At 39.2% G+C, this 20,160-nt stretch overlaps 2 protein-coding genes across 7 annotated transcripts in view; both read left to right on the forward strand.

Annotated features, from left to right (window-relative positions):
- Positions 1 to 1,220: 1,220 nt before the first annotated feature.
- Positions 1,221 to 20,160, forward strand: part of PLEKHA1 (pleckstrin homology domain containing A1) — a 61,984-nt gene continuing 43,044 nt past the window's right edge. For 3 of the 6 annotated variants that reach the window (XM_081267774.1, XM_081267775.1, XM_081267771.1), the window contains exon 1: positions 1,222 to 1,375. The gene's annotated coding sequence lies outside the window, so the exon portion shown is untranslated. Of the gene's footprint in view, positions 1,376 to 1,406; positions 1,896 to 20,160 lie in introns of those variants that run through there. The other 3 variants (XM_081267776.1, XM_081267773.1, XM_081267772.1) reach the window with 3 other exon arrangements.
- Positions 9,918 to 10,425, forward strand: LOC308634646 (small ribosomal subunit protein uS10). Its single transcript, XM_081268641.1, has one exon. The coding sequence runs from the start codon at positions 10,045 to 10,047 to the stop codon at positions 10,402 to 10,404; it is 360 nt and encodes a 119-aa protein (XP_081124767.1). The 5' UTR covers positions 9,918 to 10,044; the 3' UTR covers positions 10,405 to 10,425.

A 20,160-nucleotide genomic window follows, 5' to 3' on the forward strand; every position in this document is an offset into this window, starting at 1 on the left:
AACCAACACAAACTCATTGTGTGGATCAAAGAAAACAGTCTGCTCATAGACTCTGGTGAGGCTAAACCCTTTCAACCATTATTCAGATGAGGAAATGAGGCCCCAAGGAGAGACAAGTGTCATTAAGGTTGCATGGGCAAAAAGATTTTTGGGAAGACGACAGAATAATCATCTTGGAGGAAAGGCAGCTGAGGAAGAAATCTGAGAGCCAGCACTGGAACATTCCATGCAGTTTGCAAGGTGTGCTCACCTTTTTCAGTTTATCCAACTCTGAGTACAGTGTGTCCTACTTCAGGACATTGTCTCCTGCACCATCTTCACATAGAAAGGATGTTCTGAAAGGTTTTGAAAACACATTTGGAGGGGGAATAATGTGATCTAAGGTTGTGCACGGAGAAGAAACGAACACAAAATTATTCAGAGTCTAGTGTGTGCTATGTAGCGAGAAAATTATAGTATGTAATTCTTCTCTAACTCTTAGTGTCTTTGAAAGATTCTCATTCTTCAGATTTTGGCTCAAATATCACTTCCTCAGAGAATTTTCCCTGACCACCCTTTCTGACACTACCTCTGCAGTTTGTCCGGCTCTTCACCGCATTAAAATCTGTAATGATCTTACTAGCTCCCCTTACCTAACGCAGGATCCCTGAGAACTGTACCTGGCACATGGTAGGTGCTCAACAAATATGTTATAAACATCTGAGAAGACATCCGCCCTTAAAGAATTTCGACTAATTCTTTAAGTTTCGCGTAGCCACCTATACTATTAACAGCATTCTAATTAGGAGGTGGAGGTGCATTTCTAAAGGAGAAAGAAGTGGTTAAGAGCGAAAAATTGTGCTCAGAGGTAGAAAGCACTTTTCTCCAGATCACACTGCAGTCTGTGAATTAATGCCTTCGGTACCGACTGTGCGACGGTTTGCAAACAAATTTATCTGCAAGCGAACGAAGCTTCATTTTAAAGATCCTTGCGCCTCGCAGCTCGGGGCGATGACATCAGAGAACCCGGAGTTCCACCTCCAAGCCAAGCCTGCGGTCCTTGAGAACTACGCATCCCAGGATGCACGGCGGCGTAGGGGCCCGCACTCCGCGCGCGCCCCGCCCCGGAACGCGCCCCGGAACGCGCCCTGGAACCAGGAAGACGTCCGACGCCCGGCTCGCCACGCCGCCGGGCGCGCGCGGGGCCTGCCGGGACTTGGAGTTCTCGCGCACTGGGAGTGCCCGCTCCGGAATCTCAGCCGCCGTCTGGGGGCTGAGGCGACGCGGACGCGCGTGCGCAGTGCGCGGGCGGGCCGTCGTGGGCGCCGCTGCTGGCCTCTGGGTGCCTGTAGGAACCGGGGCCGCGGCGGCGCGGGTGCTCCGGGCCGAGGCCGCGGTAAGGTGGGGCGTGTGGAGCGCGGCGGCGCCGGGGCTGGCGAGGAGGGAGGCGAGGCCGGATGCGGAGCGAGGCGGCGGCGAGCGGGAAGCGGCCGGGAGTCCGCCGCGGGGCTGGCGGGCCGGTGAGCGCGGGGCCGCGCCCCCTCCCGCGCGCCGTGCACCTGACGAGGCCGCGGGGCCGGCTCACCTGCGCGCGGGCAGCGGGCGGCGCCGGGCGGGCAGGGCGGGGGCCGCGGAGCCCTCGCTGCCCTCGCCGGGAAGCGCGGCGGCCCCTCCCTCCCTGTCTCCGAGCAGCGCCCGGCAGCTGTCCGGGGATTCCCGGCGGCGGCGCCTGTCGAGTGGCGCGGCTCCAGGTCGCGCCCGGTCGACGGCGCTGGGCATCCTCATCCGGGCATCGACTGCGCCTTCCCTTCGGGGTCGCCCCGGCGGACGTCGCGCAGGCGGGGTGACTTGCCCTCGCGCTGCAAGGGTGCAGACGGCCAGTGGGAGAACCGACTGGTTTGCCCAAGGTCACGCAGGTGGGACCAGGGAGGCGACCCGGAGCCGGGTCTGGGGGCTTTGACACCAGCCTGCAGCCGCCGCCGCCGACGGGCGGCCCCGCGGGGTTTGTGGTTTGTCTCCGATGCTTTCTATTGACCTCCGGGAGGACTAGCCGAGGGGAAAGTGGTGTCATAACGGAAGCGGTCCTGCTCTCCAGGTGTTGGCAGCCTTTGTGGGTTCTAGGTGGGCTGCGCCGCCCAGCCGAGCGTCGAGGGCGGGTGGCAGTTCCCAAACTCTGTTGCTCTGTTGGGGGCAGGTCCGAGAGCAGGTTTAAGGAGCCCTTGTTCAGGCAGTTTGTGCCATTTTCGCCTTCGAGTCCTCTGTAATAACTGGTTTCTTTACTTTGCTGTTGATGGCTGTTTGCTTTAATAAGATTTTCTTTGCCTTAAGTAAGTCACTGCCCTTTGCAGATTAGTTTTCTAACAAGAAAATCTTATTTCCTGTGTGTTTAATGACTGGAACAAGTAGCACACTCTGAGGTTTCTACCATTGTCTTTCATCTTGGAACTACTGAGCGATCTGCATTATTTCCCGCCGAGTACCCAGCGCACATACTTTCTGTGTTTAATGCCATTAAAAGAATTTACCGCAAAATTTGGGTGAGTGGTATGTGATTCGGAGAAAAACTTTGGAGGAAAAAAAAATTCACAATTTTGTAGAACTATTTTCCTTTGGAATCTGAAGAACTTGAACCATTATTTCAGAAATATTAAGACTTATCCTAAGATACCTGTTACTTTTCACACTTCAGTTTTTTTCATATTGACACACTTGAGGCAAAAAATATTTCCGCAAATAAGTTTGTGTGAATATACCTGATCTGGTCAAAATCTTCCAAAGAGACATTACATTTTAGAATACTGATACACTTAAACAGGAGTATTAAACTTGGCAGAATGGCAGTTAATTTATTTTATAGTGCTATAAAATGGACAACGTATCCATTGACAGGTTTCTCTTGCGAGTAAACTGCATCAAGATATATGGCTGTGGATTTGGGCTAAGCAGAGGAAAACTTCTACATCACTAAGAAGATGTGATAAAAGTGTTGCTTTCATGTCACTTTATCTTGTTAATTTGTAGTTTTGTTTTAGTTGGGGTGTGGGGGTGGAGAGCAGGTTTTTGTCTTTTTTTCTTTCCAGATTTAGCGATGTAAGAAAATAGAAAGAGGTGGTAGTAAATTTGAGTTTGTCTTAAACTAGGAAAGACAGTGGAACAGGATAAGTATACAATTGTGAGGAAACTGCCATGAGTTCATAAGCCGGAAGGACCTTTTTAGAAGCATTTAAGGTTGTTAAGAATAGCATTGGGTTTTTTCTTTAAAAAGTCATTGTGGGCATTATTCAAATGCTGGTTGATAATCTCTGGGATGTAATGTTATTGAAGAGTTCCAGGAAGATACTTGGGAAAGGTGGGAAACATTTTACATTTTCAGAGGGCCTTTTTCCTTAAAAATACTTGCTAGAGCTTTTTAAAAATTGACATTATTGCCTGAGCCTGAAAGTTTTTAATTGTTATTCATAGTCATACTCCAAATCCCACAGTTTATTTGCCTGTATAATTTGTAACCCAGAGTGAAATTTAAGCAGAATTTATAAGCATAATTTAAGTTGAATTTTTACATCAATGTTTTGCTTAATGTTAGTTACTCTTATTTTTGTTTAAATAAGTCTGTCATTTACTACATTTTGTTTAAATAAGTCTGTCATTTGCTACATTTTGTTTTTATTAGGTAAAAAATTATCTAATTTAATAGATAGAAAATTTTGAATACTATAACAGTAACTGCCTTAAGTACTTCTCCCTTGTGCCAGAACTGTGAGCTGAGGTAATACACAAATTTTTTAAAACATGCTTGAGCAGTGTACTTTTGGTAATATTAAAACGTAATTTTTAAATTTCAATATTTTTTTAAGTCTAATTTCAGGTCTGCAATAAGTGGATTCAGAATATAAATATTAAAATTTAGTTTTAAAGATTTTTTTTGACCATTTGTGAATACCCATCCTTTAGAAACTTACTGACATGGCGCCAGAAAGAACTTCATGGAGCAGGGGCTTTTGGTAGCTTCCAGTGCTTGTCTGTAATGTTTATATAATTTTAAAAACATACATATGGGATGTTTTTATGTGAAAATAAAGTTCATATTGGTATTTGCTGAAGTAAAGTCACTTTTTAAAAAGCTCTAGCAAGTATTTTTAAGGAAAAAGGCCCTCTGAAAATGTAAAATGTTTCCCATCTTTCCCAGTATCTTAAAATTAATGAGTAATAAAACTGTTGAAGTAATATTTTTTCCTTGTAGGTACGATGTGCATTTGTAATTCCTAGAAGATATTTAAGCAAACATTTGTTTACTGTTTATTTTAGAATAGCCTTTTTGACTAGTTGAATAGCTTTGCTTCAGAAAAATACTGTTTTGGGGAATTTTTATGTTAAACTTTCTTTGAACTGAAATTTTTGTTCAGCGTAAGAGAATTAGAGTCATTTAGGATTTTTAATTGAATATGATTTAGAATAAAATATTATTCCCAAATGCAGCTCTGTCAGACTTGTCCATCTGATAGCTCTTTATTCTCCCCAAAGTTAGGGTTTTACTAAATCTTTAGGCATTGTACGTTTTTATAGTTTTTAACCATTGAGTTCTAGATTCTGGATTCATTTAACCTCTTCTTGAAGAACAGACAGTTATAGACAGTAAAGTTGAGCAGTTTCAGAGACCTTCTAGCGTAGTTATTACGCAGTACAGTAAATCACTCTTGAGAATTCCCACAGCATGTGTTCCTTCCCATTCGTGTGTCATCGAGGTACTGAGCAGTCCAAAACTGGTGCAAACAAAAAGACAGTTTTAACTTTCACCATTCACTGCTTTCAACTGTGCTTTGTAGGATCTTCTTCTCCCTCCTCCCTCTGCCTCATGACATCATGGGTAAATGATAGCTTTTCTATCATTTACAGCTATTAAAAGCTCCAGTCTATTCTAGTTTAAACCTTCAATCTCATATTCAGTTTAGAACTCCTTTCCTCTCTTACTCAGGGTCTGGCTGCAGTAGCACTTGGGGAAGGGGGGATTGTGGTATGCTCTAGGATGCCTCTTTTCTCTTAAGACATCTACTTGGACAGGAATTACTCAGAAGAGAAATGGAAAAAGGCAAGTATTTCTTACCAGTTTCTCCTAATCCCTCCACCTCCTTTATTTGTGTGTGTGTGTGTGTGTGTGTGTGTGTGTGTGTGTATACGTACTAGGGATTGATCTCAGGAGCATTCTACCTCTGAGATGATCCTCAGACCATTTTATTTTTTGAGATGGTCTCACTCAATTGCCCAGCTTGGTCTCAGACTTGTCATCCTCCTGCCTCAGCCTCCCAACTCGCTGGAATTATAGATATGTGCCGTCACACCCAGCTGAGATATGAAACTTTGTTGGGTCCAAAGGTCTCTTGATTAACGATGGCAGGCCATTGATATCCACTGGTGAACAACCACACTGACATTTTTGGTGAACTCTTGCCAGGAGACTCCCTACTGCACATAGTTCCTGGGTATGAAATTCTCTGTAGCTAAATGTTTTCCAACCCACACACCACTTGTCTATTCCTGTGAGTGTGGAGTGTGGGTGAGTTTGGGTGAGGATCTTTTTGCTCTGTGTGCAGATTTTTTGATAATGGCAAGACTGCTCAAGTTTAGGTGCTTCTGCATTTCCCCCTAATCACACTGAAAACTCACTTCCTCTGATGCCATATGATGTCTTATAGACTGCATAAGTATGTGCCCTTTTTCTGTATCCTTCTACTTCCCATCCATTCTCCTTGTTCCCCTGTTCAAATAGACAGGCAGTCACTCAGTCTACCCAATATTTAGACACTGAAATGGAGGATGAGATGCCAGTCTCTCCTCCTTCTGGGTACTTTGATCTTAGTGAGTGATTTTTCTTGGAGGCCTCCACCTCTGTTTTTGGGTGAACACCACCTTATGACTCCTGTGTTCTCTCTGAAGACTTGGAAGATATCTAATTCTTTCCTCTCCTCTGCCACTTGCTTCCATAGAGGGCAGGTGGTGGTTAGGGTGCCAGGGCCCTGAGGTGTTTGTGTGTAGGGAGATGAGGGGGCCAAAACACCACAGAGATTTGATCTTTTTTTTTTTTGGTACTGGAGATGGAACCCAAGAGTGCTTTACCACTGAGCTACATCCTCAGTCCTTTTTATTTTTTATTTTGAGACAGTCTCACTAAGTTGATGAGGATGGCCTTGAACTTGCTATCTTCCTACCACAGCCTCCTGAGTTGCTGGAATTATAGGCTGTACCAGCGTGCCTTGATCCTTGATGTTTGTATAATCCATTCTCTTTCCACAGATTCAACCAACCACAGTTAAAAAATATTCGAGAAAAAAAAAATTGCATTTTTACTAAACATGTAGAGAGACTTTTTTCTTGTCATTATTTCTTAACAAACAATATAGTCACAACTCTTTACATAGCACTTATGTTGTATTAAATATTATACTATAAATATCCTGGGTATGCTTTATAGTACAGGGAGGATGTACATAAGTTATGTGCAAATACTATGTAATTTTATATAAGGGACTTTAGCATCCACCTAATCCCTATGGATAAGGAGGGAATGACTATCTTCTCAGCTTTTTTTTTTTTTTTTCCCAGATTTTGGGGCAACGGGACTAGGTCCACTCGGCATCTAACAAACAATATGAAGTCCTGTAGGCCTAAGAATGTCTCACTGTGCAGAATTCAGTTTTTCCTTTTCTTTTATTTCTCTCTTTTTGATTTTTTTGGGTTTGTTTTTTGTTTTACTTCCTGGATCCTGACTGGTAAAGTGTTAACTTGTGTATATCTTAATTTATGACTCTTGTAAGATATCCCTACACCTAAGAGCCTAAGTAAAGCTGAAGGACACATTCAGGGGTTAATAATCTAATTTTAATTATTCCTGCCATATGCTGGCTTTCCTAGGAATATAAATCCAAACAGAAATACAGTATTGGAACTTTTCTCCTTCTGTTAGCTAAATAAACCAGTTAAATCTGCTAAGTGATTTTTTTATATGATGAGGAAAAAGTACCTTTCTATCTGAAAACATCAATATTTGATGTAGTAATTATGGGTTTATTTAATACTTCATTCAGCAAATAGTTTTTGAGTGTCTTCCATGTGCCAGCTGCTGTTTTAGGTATTAGAGAAATAGACATGAATAACATTAAAAAAAAAAAATTCTTGCTCTCATGGAGCTTGTATTCCAGTGTGGAGAAACAGGCAAATAAATGGTGAAGTATATCAGTTTTTACTTATTGACAAATGCTAAGGAGAAGAGTAAGCAGGAAGGAGAGGGGAGGTAGGAAGAGGCAGGTCAGTTTGGAAGATTTCCAATTTTAGATAAGGTCTTAGGGAATGCTTCATTAAAGAGCCATAGTTGAGTTAAAAGTTCCTGAATGGGGCATCTTGTTTGGTGCTCCAGTAGCCAGATGAGTGAGCAACCGGGTGGGGGTGGGATGGGGTGAGCTGGGAAGTGATGCCTATAGCTTTTATAAGGGCTTTGGCTTTTACTTTGAGTAGGATGGGGTCCTATTGAAATAATGCTTCTTAACTTTGGCTGAACAATAGAATTATCTGGTCAACAGAGTATTCAGGGCTGGAGGTACCAATTTGAAATCCTCACTCTTTAGACCTGTGAAACTAAGTGAGCTCACTGAGTGACAATGTAAATAGAAAGAGGTCCACAGTCTCCCTGAGACATTCCAACATACAGAGAGGTCTGGAAGATGAAGTGTCCATTAGGATTTCTGATATTCTTTAGAATAAAGACAATTACAGTTGTTTCATTTTTTAAAAAATAGCTTTATTGAGAAATTATTCACATTATTTAATTCACCCATTTAAAGTGCAGAATTCAGTGGTTTCTAGTGTATTTGCAGTTGTGCAGCCATCACTACAATCAATTTTAGAATATTTTTATAACCCTTGGACCTTACATCCCTAGTCAGCTCATTTCCCTCTTATCCCCCATCCCTAGACAGCTATTAATCTACTTTCTATCCTCAAGGGTTTGCCCATTCTGGGTATTTCCTATCAAGGGAATCACATAAGGTGTATTCTACTGAGAGAGAAGTATTATCTATTAGGACGTACCTTTTAGAATAGATTTGATTCTAAATTGTTTAGTAAAGGTGGTAGGGCTCCAAAAGCTTTTCCATTGTAAAGATTCATTTTCCTCTTTAATACTTCAGTAAGAAAACTGGGGTGGGACTTTAAGGCTTTACTAATTTCTGTTCCCTAACAGTGTCTCATCTGGTGGTTATAGTGTTTATTAAAGATGTTTGCTTAAATTAATGAATAAACTGGGATTGCAAAGTGGTAATTTTTTTTAATTACTGTTGTACTTTGAAAGATCATGAGTTTGTAGTTTGTAGTAATTCAGATACATTGTACAGAGGTTTTCCTTCTGTTTTGTGTTTGTACTTTTTTGTTTGCTGTGAAAATCTTAGTTCCTTTTTTTTTAGAATTTTTTTAATATTTATTTTTTACTTTTCGGTGGACACAACATCTTTCTTTGTACGTGGTGCTGAGGATCGAACCCGGGCCGCACGCATGCCAGGAGAGCGTGCTACCACTTGAGCCACATCCCCAGCCCAAGACTTGAGAATTTTTTTAAAAATATTTTTAGTTGTAGATGGACACAATGCTTTATTTTGTTTATTTAGTTTATGTGGTGCCTGGGGATTGAACCCAGGGCCTCATACATGCTAGGCAAATGCTTTACCACTGAGCCACAACCCCATCCCAGACTTTGGAATTTTTGCCCGTGTGATAAATGAAAATCATATTTCTATGTAGTTCAGATATTTCTTTTTTTTTAATGTATTTTAAAAAACTTTTTAAAATTCTAATTTGTTATACATGACAGCAGAATACATTTCAATTCATATTACACATACAGAGCACAATTTTTCATGTCTCTGGTTGTATAGTAAATATTTCTTTCTTTTTGGGGGGAGATATTTTTTAGTTGTAGTTGGACACAGTACCTTTATTTTGTTTGTTTATTTTTACGGGGTGCTGAGGGTTGAACTGGGCACCTCGAACGAGTGCTCTGCTGCCGAGCTATAATCCCAGCCCTAGATATTTCTTGTTTTAGAAAATTTTTATTTTTATTATTATTATTACTTTTGTACTGGGGATCAAACCCAGCCCATTTTTTTTTAATTTTAATTTTTATTTTAAGGCAGGGGCTCGCTAAGTTGCTTAGGATCTTGCTAAATTGCTGAGGCTAACCTTGAAAACTGTGATTCCCCTGCCTCAGCATCCAGAGTTGCTCGGATTATAGACATGCACCACAGGTTTAGATATTTCTAAACTTTACTATTGTGGAGAACATCCACAAAAAGTAGACAAGAGTAATATAAATTGTCCTCATGCATCATCATTTAGCCCAAACTTCCTTCTCCATTTGTTCCCATCTCCACAATTATTTGGAAGCAAATCCCAGATACATTTTGTCTCTGTATCAATAGACATCTCTAAATGATAACCCATTTTATAACAGCAATAATACCATTATCACCACATAAGTATCTTTTTTAATATCATTAGACATTATTCAAATTCCCCACATTTCTTAAATAGGATTTAAATAAGGTACATATGTTATAATAGGTTTAATCTTCTTTCAGAGGCTTTTTCTGGTTTGTAGGGTCTGACCAGTTCCTTTCTTCCTCACTGCTGTTTTTTTTTTTTTTTTTTGCGGGGGGGGGGGGGAGATACTGGGTATTGAACTCAGGGGCACTTGACCAACTGAGCCACATCCCCAGCCCTATTTTGTATTTTATTAGAGACAGGGTTTCACCGAGTTGCTTAGCACCTTGCTAAATTGCTGAGGCTGGCTTTGAACTCTCAATCTTGCTGCCTCTGCGTCCTGAGCCACTGGGATTACAGGATGTGCCCCATGCCCGGCCTCTCCTATTGCTTTTTCATTTAATATTGAAGAAACTAGTTGTCCTTTTAGCGAGCGACGCGGTTGTTGGTGAGGAGGAGCAGTCCTCTGCCCGCTTCTGCTCCTGACTCACCGCTGTTCACTCTTGCCGAGGAACAAGTCGGTCAGGAAGCTGCGCCGCAGCCATGGCATTTAAAGACACCGGAAAGACACCCGTGGAACCAGAGGTGGCGATTCATCGAATCAGAATTACCCTTACCAGCCGCAACGTGAAGTCGCTCGAGAAAGTGTGTGCCGACTTGATCAGAGGCGCAAAGGAAAAGAATCTCAAAGTGAAAGGACCTGTTCGCATGCCTACGAAGACTTTGAGGATCACTACAAGAAAAACACCTTGTGGTGAAGGTTCCAAGACATGGGATCGTTTCCAGATGAGAATACACAAGCGACTCATTGACTTGCACAGCCCTTCTGAGATTGTTAAACAGATTACTTCCATCAGTATTGAACCAGGAGTGGAAGTCGAAGTCACCATTGCAGATGCCTAAGTCAACTGTTTTAATAAATTGATTTTCAGTTAAAAAAAAAAAAAAGAAAGAAAGAAACTAGTTGTCCTAAGAAATTTCTGATAGGATAGATTTTTATCATTTGAATCCCTGTGGTGTAGTTTCTCATGCTCTTTCACTGCCTTCTGTGTTTCCTATAGAGTTGGATTTAGAGGATTGGATTCAGAATGTTTTTGTTTTTTCCCCCCAAAGTGTTCATAAATGGTGTCATACTCTTCTGTGAGGAAGTATAGGAAGTCCCCTTGCTTCTTTTTGTAATGTTAGTGGTAATGCCACATTTCTGGGGTTTTTTTTTGTTTTTTTTTTAGATTTCTCTTATGCATGGTGTTAAACATCTTTTCGTATATTTAAAGGCCATTTTTAAAGAAAGTGTTGTTTTAGTTTTAGATGGACCCAATACCTTTATTTTATTTGTTTTTATTTTAATGTGTTGCTGGGGATCAAACCCAGTGCCTTATGCATGCTAGGCAAGAGCTGTACCACTGAGCCACAACCCAAGCCCTAAAGGTCATTTTTTTTTTTAAGAGAGAGAGAGAGAATTTTTAATATTTATTTTTCAGTTTTCAGTGGACACAACATCTTTATTTTATTTTTATGTGGTACTGAGGATCGAACCCAGCGTCCCACGCATGCCAGGCCGTTTGAGCCACATCCCCAGCCCAAAGGCCATTTTTAAAGGCATTGTCTGTTCAAGACTGTTACTCATTTTTTTTCCTATCATACTTTTGATATATTTTCTTTGACCATTTTTGGTAAACTCTTTAAATGTTAGGGAGATGAGCACATTGTGATAAATAAATAGCAAATATTTTTTACTTTGATTTCACTTATCAAGTTTTTGACAAGCAGAAGCTTTTGAAAAATTACTTGTAGTCATTTATCAATGAAATGAGTTTTTATTTCTTCTGGATTTTTTTATTGCTGCTTTTTGAAGTTATATACAGCTGTCTATTTAAAATGTACAGTTTAGCCATGTACATCTCTGTAACTCCAGAAACCAAGGAAGCTGAGGAAGGAGGGTCAGGAGTTTTAAAGCCAGACTCAGCAACTTAGCAAGATCCTGTCTCAAAAGTGAAAAAGGACTAGGGATGATGCTGAGGATCGAACCCAGTGCCCCATGAATGGCAGGCGAGCGCGATACCACTTGAGCCACATCCCCAGCCCAGTAATTCCTTTTTATTGTAGAGCAGTCTTCAATTACATAGATATTACTCATTTTATTTATCTGTTCACCAGTTGATGCACATTCTGGGTTATTTCTAGTTTAGGATTTATGAATAGTCACTCTAAACTTTTGTCAGTCTTTGTGTGCATATGTTTTTCTTTCTCTTGGGTAAACAGGTAGGAATAGAATGACTGGATTATAGGATAGGTATATGTTTGGTTTTATTGACAAAACTTTTTCTAAAGTGTTTGTACCATTTTACATTCCCATCTGCAGGGTATAAACTGGATGTTCTACATCTTTGATGACATTTTGTTATCAATCTGTATAGTTTTATTTGTTCTGGTAAGTGTGTATATATTTTTTTAAATTTAAACTCAGGATTATTGATTTATAATATAAATTTTATAAATATAAATATAAATTTTAAAATTTATAAACAATAAATTTTACCCATTTTAAAATGGGTCTAGTTCTGTGAGTTTTGGCATTTACATACACATGCATAACCATTAGCAATTAAAAAAAGAAAATAATATTTTCCTCCTGTCCTTTGTTGTCATTTCTTCCCTCTGTTCCAAGTCCGAGCAATTCTGATCTGCTTTCCATCACTAGGGTTTTGTTTTTTTTTTTCTTTTGTGGTGCTGGGGATTGAACCCTGCAAGGCAAGCACTCTACCTATTGAGCTATTTCACCAGCCTCTTGTCTTTTTACTCTGCATGTGATTAAGGTCATGAAAATGTGGTATTTAGGCTTAATAGTTTTAAGACATTCATAGTCTTGTATCTCACCACAATTAGTCAGCTCTCCCACCTCCAGAATTACCTTCTGAAATGAACTTCTTCTACCCAGGGATCTGTTCTCCTGACTTCTTTAACTTAGCAAAATACATTTGAGACTCATCTGTTTTATATATTAATGGTTAACTCCTTTGTATTGCTAAGTTGTATTCCATTGTACTGGATATACCATTGTTAATTATTTACTCACCAGTTGAAGGACATTTGGGTTGTTTCTGGATTTTGCCAATTATGAATAATGCTCTAAAAGTTTACATGAACAAAAATACCTAGGAAGGGAATTGCTGTGCTGTACTATAAGGATTTGTTTAACATTATAAGAAACTGTTGCTAAACTGATTTCCAGAGTTGTACATCCCCACCAGGAATGTATGAGAGCTCATTTGTTCCACAGTTTTGATAACATTTGGTATTGTCACATTTTTTGTCTTTGTTTCAGCCATTCTAGTAAGTACATTGTAGTATCTCATAGTTTTTTTTTGTAATAACTTATAGACTAATGATGATGAACATCCCTTTTTTTGATGCTTATTTACTATTTGTGTGTCTTCTTCGTTCAAATACCTGTTGAGTCTTTTGCCTATTTTCCTGTTTGATTGTCTGCCTTACTGAATTGTAATAATTACCTGCCTGTCCTGGATCCCATTTTGTGGCTTGTTTTTATGTTTTTTTAATCCCAGTTGCTGGGGTTTAATGCATCACCCATCATGCCAGATGTGGAACACCTGTAAAAACTTAAACTGAGCAGCACATTTACTATTTACAAAATAATTATGGTTTGGGAGATCTATTCTTTTTAAAAAATATTTTTTATTTGTCGATGGACCTTTATTTTATTTATTTATATGTGGTGCTGAGAATCAAACAGTACCTCACACATGCTAGGCAAGTGCTCGACCACTGAGCCACAACCCCAGCCCCCAAGAGATCTATTCTTTTGAAGAAAGGTAATAAATAGATAAATGAGCATTTGGACATACGTGTTTGTAAACATACATTAAAAGGATACATAAGCTCTGGATTATGATTTCCAGCCTATTTTAATGCATCTGTATCAATTTTGTTGAAATATTTGCAGAATTGAAAACTTGCGACTCAATGGAAGAGCAGACTTTTTTGGGGGGAGGTTGGGTACTGGGGATTGAACCCAGGGGCACTTAACCACCGAGCCACATTCCTAGCACTATTTTGTATTTTATTAGAGGCAGGGTCTCACTGAATTGCTTAGCACCTCTCTGAATTGCTTAGCACCTCGCTAAATTGCTGAGGCTGGCTTTGAATTCATGATCCTCCTGCCTTAGCCTCCTGAGCCACTGGGATTACAGGCAAGTGGCTAAGAGCAGACATTTTAAATTTTGATTAAATTCAATGCATCAGTTAGGTGGTTTAGGCTTTTTATATATTATCTAAGAAATCTCTGTCTATCCCAGAGGCCATGAGGGCTTTATTTATATATATATAATATTTTTTTTAACATTTATTTAGTTGTAGACATTACCCTTATTTATTTATTTTTATGTGGTGCTGAGGATCGAACCCAGGGCCTTGCACGTGCTAGGCAAGCGTTCTACCGCTGAGCCACAACCCCAGCCCTATTATGTATTTTCTTCTGGAAGTTTGATAGTTTTTAGACTATAGCTTTGTGTGTGTGTGTGGCGGGGGTGCTGGGGATTTAACCCAGGGGTGTTTTACCACTGTGCTATATCCCAGTCCTTGTTATTTTTTATTTTGAGTCAGTCTATCACTAAGTTGCTGAGAGTCTTATTAAGTTGCTGAGTCTGGCCTCAAACTTGCCATCCTCCTGCTCCCCCTCCTGAGTTGCTGGAATTACAGGTGTGCACCACTGTGCCTAACTCCTAATATTGGCTTTTGCTCTCTTTTTCACTTGGTACACATAGCTGTAGATTCATACATTTTTTTTTAAAAATTATTTATTTATTTTTATTTGTTCAATTAGTTATACATGACAGCAGAATGCATTTTGATTCATTGTACACAAATAGAGGACAACTTTTCATTTCTCTGGTTGTACACGATGTAGAGTTGCACCATATGTACACAATATGTATATTACTCTTGTACCTAGGATAATGATGTTTATTTTACTTCACCATTTTTCCTGTTCCCATACCCCCAATTCTTCCCTCCCTCCCTCCTCTTTGCGCACTCAAAGTTCCTCCACCTCCCCCCCCCCCATTATGGATTAGCATCCGCTTATCAGAACATTGGCCTTTGTTTTTTTGGGAATTGGCTTACTTTGCTTAGCGTAACATTTTCTAACTCCCATTTGTTTACCTGCAGATGCCATAATTTTATTCTCTTTTAATGCTGAGTAATATTCCGTTGTGTATATATACCACAGTTTCTTTATCCATTCACCTGTTGAAGGGCATCTAGGTTGTTTCCACAGTTTAGCTATTGTGAATTGAGCTGCTTTGAACACTGATATGGCTGTGTCACTACAGCATGCTGGTTTTAAGTCCTTTGGATGTAAACCGAGGAGTAGGATAGCTGGGTTAAATGGTGGTTCCATTCCAAGTTTTCTGAGGAATCTCTTTATTGCTTTCCATACAGTTGCAACACTTTGCAGTGCCACCAGCAATGTATGAGTGTACCTTTTTCCCACATTCTTGCAAAGACTTACTGTTGCTTGTATTCTTGATAATTGCCATTCCGACTGGAGTAAGATGAAATCTTAAAGAGTAGTTTTGATTTGCATTTCTCTAATTAGAGAATTTGAACATTTTTTCATATATTTGTTTATCAGTTGTATATCTTCTGAGAAGTGTCTGTTCAGTTCACTAGCCCATTTATTGATTGGGTTATTTATTTTTTGATGCTGAGTTTTTGAGTTCTTTATACATCCTGTAAATTAGTGCTCTATCTGATGTGTATGTAGTAAAGATGTTCTCCCACTCTGGGGGCTCTCTTTTCACATTCTTGATTGTTTCCTTTGCTGAGAAGAAGCTTTTTAGGGTGACTACATCCCATACATTCTTGATTTGATTTCTTGTGCTTTAGGAGTCTGGTTAAGGAAGTCAGGATCTTTTTCTTCTATTAGGTTCAGGGTCTCTTGGTGTAATTCCTAGGTCCTTGATCCACTTTGAGTTGAGTTTTGTGCATGGTGAGAGAGAGTGGTTTAATTTCATTTTGCTGCATATGGACTTCCAGTTTTCCTAGCACCATTTGTTGAAGAGGCTATCTTTTCACCAATGTATGTTTTTGGTGCCTTTGTCTAGTATGAGATAACTGTATTTATGTGGATTTTGTTTCTGTGTCTTCTATTATGTACCAGTGGTATACTTGTCTATTTTAATGCTGATACCATGACGTTTTTGTTACCGTAGCTCTGTAGTATAGTTTAAGGTCTTGTGTTATGATGCATCCTGCTTTGCTCTTCTTGCTAAGAATTGCTTTGGCTATTCTGGGTCTCTTATTTTTCCAAATGATTGCTTTTTCTATTTCTATGAGGAATGTTATTGGGATTTTAATTGGACTTGCATTAAATCTATATAACGCTTTTGGTAGTATGGCCATTTTGACAATATTAATTTTTTCTTTCCAGGAACATGGGAGATTTTTCCATCTTCTAAGGTCTTCGTTGTCTTTCTTTGGTGTTTTGTAGTTTTCATTGTGTAGGTCTTTCAACTCTTTTGTTAGATTAATTCCCAAGTATTTGATTTATCAGTTTTGTTGGTTTGTTTTTTCAAAAGAACCAGTTTTGGTTCTAGTTAACTTACTTTATTGTTTGTTTTCTTTTTCTTTTTTTTTTTTTTTTTTTTTGGCACTGGGGATTGAACTCAGGGCCATTCAACCACTGAGCCACATTCCTAACCCAATTTTATATTTTATTTAGAGATAGGGTATCACTGAGTTGCTTAGTGCCTTGCCATTGCTGAGGCTGGGTTTGAACTTGTGATCCTCTTGTCTCAGTGAACTTGTGATCCTCTTGTCTCCCGAGCTGCTGGGATTATAGGCATGCACCACCACGCCTGGCTATTGTTTGTTTTCTATTTCATTAATTTCTTTTTTTTAATTTTTATTTTTTATTTTAGTTTTAAGTGGACGCAGTATCTTTATTTTACATTTATGTGGTTCTGAGGATTGAACTCAGTGCCTCAACATGCTAGGCGAGAACTCTAGCACTGGGCCACAACCCCAGCCCTCATTAATTTCTTTTCTAATATTTACCATTTCTTTTTCTATTTTGTTAAATTTTCTTTTGGTACCAAAGATTGAATGAACTCAGGGACACTTAAACACTGAGTCACATCCCTAGCCCAATTTTGTATTTTATTTGGAGATAGGGTCTCACTAAGTTGCTCAGTGCCTCAGCCTCCCAGGCCGTTGGGATCACAGGGGTGTGCCACCACACCCGGCTATTTTGTTAATGTTTAATTAGGTCTATATGACAGCAGAATGCATTTTGATTCATGGAACACGACTTTTCATTTCTTTAGTTGTACACTATGTAGAGTCACACCATATGTGCAGTGATACTTGTTCCTAGGGTAATGATGTCCATCTCATTCCACCATCTTTTCTGTTTCCATACACCCTCCTCACCCCCCTCCTCCTTTGCCCCATCAAAGTTTCTCCATTTTTCCTACCCTTCTCCCCCCAGTTATGGATCAGCATTCACTTATCAGAGAACATTCAGGCTTTGGTTTTTTAGGATTGATTTATTTCACTTAGCATGATATTCTATTTTGTTAAATTTTAACTGTTCTTTTTTAGCCCTTTTTGTAACCAATTAAGGTGGCACTTAACATCATTGATTTTAGAGCCTTTTTTTCTGATAGCATTTTAAAGCTGTAAATTTTCCTCTAAAACACTTCTTTAATTGCATCCCACACAGTTTGACCTTTTTCTTTTTCATTTTCATTCAGTTAAAAAGATTTTTGGATTTCTCTCAATTTTTTTTTCTTTCATCTGTGGTTTACTTAAATGTACATCATCTTAATTTTCAATAGCTGTCCAGGTGATAATTCGATCTATAGCATTAAAAACTAACAAAAATCCAGAATATTGTATGGTAGTATATACCTGTAATCCTAAAACCACAAATTCGAGGCTAGTCTCAGCAATTTAGTGAGACCCTCAGCAACTTCATAAGACCCTGTCTCAAGATTACAAAACTGAAAAGGACTGGGGGGGTAGCTTAGTGATAAAGCACCCCTGGGTTCAATCCCCAGTACCAAAAAGAAAAAAAAAATCCAGCAGGTTATAATAATAATACAATTCCTTGAATGTTTTATGCCGATTTCTCATTCCCAATTCACAAATCTGAAATGCTGTGAAATCCCAAACCATTTGAATGTTATGTTGGCACTCAAAAAGTTTCAGATCTCCACTGGGCATGTGGTATATGTCTTGTAATCCCAGCTACTCTGGAGTCGGAGGTAGGAGGATCATAAATTCCAGGCCTTCTGGGCAATTTATTGAGATCCTGTCTCAAAATAAAAAAGGGTTGGAGATGTAGCTCAGTGGTAGAGTACTTGCCTACCATGTGTGAGGCTCTGCATTTAATCTCTAGTATCTTACAAAAACAAAACTGTTTCAGATCTTGGAGCATTACAGATAGCAAATTTTTTGATTAGGAATGCTCAACTGGTAAACTCTATGCAAAAATCCCAAAATTCTAAAAACTCTGAAACTTGAAATGCTTCTGGACCAAAGTGGGTAAGATTTTTTTTTTTTTTTTTTTTTGGTGTGTGTGTGTGTGTGTGTGTTTGTGTCTTCTAAGAACAATTCATTGTCTTCCACTGTTCTTTGAATTGACCCAGCTCACTTGGGCAGTTTCTTCCCGGGCTCCCTCATGCAGTTGCTGTCACACGGCAGCTGGCACTCCAGTCCTCTGCAGCTTGACTAGGCTGGATGATCACCAGAGCCAGCCTCTTGCTCTGCTTGCATGGCCAGGACAGCTGGGTGTGGGCTGGCCACTTCTCTCCACACAGCTTCTCTGTGGAATAGTTGGCTTTTACACAACATGGGGGTCTTAAAGTTAGTCTCATTTTGCATATAAGTTGTTTTTACATAGGTAATTTATCTGATCTACTTTTTCAAAATAAGTAAGGTAAAAATCATTCGGGTAAAAAGATATCCTGTAAGTTTATTTTTATAAATTGAGGCGAAATTAACATAAGACAAGCATGTTAGTGTTTTCATTTGCTGGCATTTAATACATTGTCAGATTTATGCAAACCACCATCTTAATCAAAAAGTGTCAAAACAGTTTTATACGTATTACTTATACTTACCTCTCCCCGCCACCCTCCACCCCCCACCCCCACCCTGGCAATCACCAGTCTGCTTTCTGTCTCTTTGGATATATCTTTTCTAGATCTTTCATGTAAATGAGTTGTACAATGTGTAGCTGTTTGTTGCTGGCTTCTTTCACTTAGCGTTTAGAGGTTCATCCAGACTGTGACATATATCAGTATCTTAATTTCTTTCTCCTGTTCTGTCTGAATAATATTCCACTGTAGATACATACCCTGTTTTATTTATCCATTCACTTGTTGGTGGCTGTTTGGGTTGTTTCCCCTTTTGGCCATTATGAGTTGTGCTGCTATGAATCATTCATGTTCAAGTGTTTAGTACTGATTTTCAGTCCTGAGTATGTCTGGAGTGGAATCGCTAGGTCTTATGTAATTTTATGTTTAACCTTTGAAGAACTGTCAAGCTGTTTCACACAGCTGTTGTACCATTTTACATTTATACCAGTAATGGAGAGTTTCAATTTCTCCATGTCCTTGCCAACATGCTATTTTCCTGTCTTAATTATAGCCATTCTAGTGGGTATGAAGTGGTATCTCATTGTGGTTTTGGTTAGCATTTCCCTAATGGCTAATTAAATTGCGCATCTTTTTGTGTTATGATTGGCCATTTTTATTTCTTCTTTGGAGAAATATCTCAAGTCTTTGTCCATTTTTAAATTATTTTTTTTTTTGTTATTGAGTTATAAGAATTATTTATATAGTTTGAACGCTAGATCCTTATTAGATATATAATTTGAAGATAGTTACTCCCTATAGATTGTCTCTTCAAAATATATATATAATATTATATATGTATATATTATATTATATATATTATATAATATATATAATATGAATGAAACACCCCCCCCCATCTGGGGTTGAACCCAGAAGCACTTAACCACTGAGCCACATCCCCAGACCTTTTTATATTTTATTTTGAGACAGGATCTCACTAAATTGCTTAGGGCTCTATAAGTTGCTGAGGCTGGCTTTGAATTTATGATCCTCCTGCCTCCTAGGATTACAGGTGTCCACCACATCCAGCTATTGATATCCTTTGATGCATAAAAATTTTAATTGATGAAGTCCAGTTTATCTTATTTTTTCTTTTGTTGTTCATACTCTTAGTTCTTATCTAAGAACTCATTGCCACATCCAAGATTAAAAAGATTTACCCTTTTATTTACCCCTTTATTTTAGATTGTTAATGCATTTTGTGTTAGTTTTGGTGTGGTATGAGGTAGGGATCCAGCTTCATTCTTATACCTGTGGATGTTCAGTTACATCAGCACTATTGGTTGAAAGGCTGTTCATTCTCCTTGAATGGTGCTAGCATCTGTGCTGAAAATCTTTCAGCAATAGTATCTGGGTTATTTCTGGCCTCTTGGTTTTATATCATTGGTCTGTGCCTGTGCTCATGGCAGTACCACAAAGTTGATAGCTTTTACTGTAGTGTATGTTTAGTATAGAGTATTAATTTTTTAAGCTTTGATTATATTTTAGATTTGGA

The sequence above is a fragment of the Spermophilus citellus genome (assembly GCF_964194105.1).
Source record: "Spermophilus citellus genome assembly, chromosome: 15".
Lineage (NCBI taxonomy): Eukaryota > Metazoa > Chordata > Mammalia > Rodentia > Sciuridae > Spermophilus > Spermophilus citellus.

Coding starts and splice junctions, on each gene's coding strand:
- LOC308634646 (XM_081268641.1), top strand. CDS start 10,045: ATGGCATTTAAAGACACCGGAAAGACACCCGTGGAACCAGAGGTGGCG.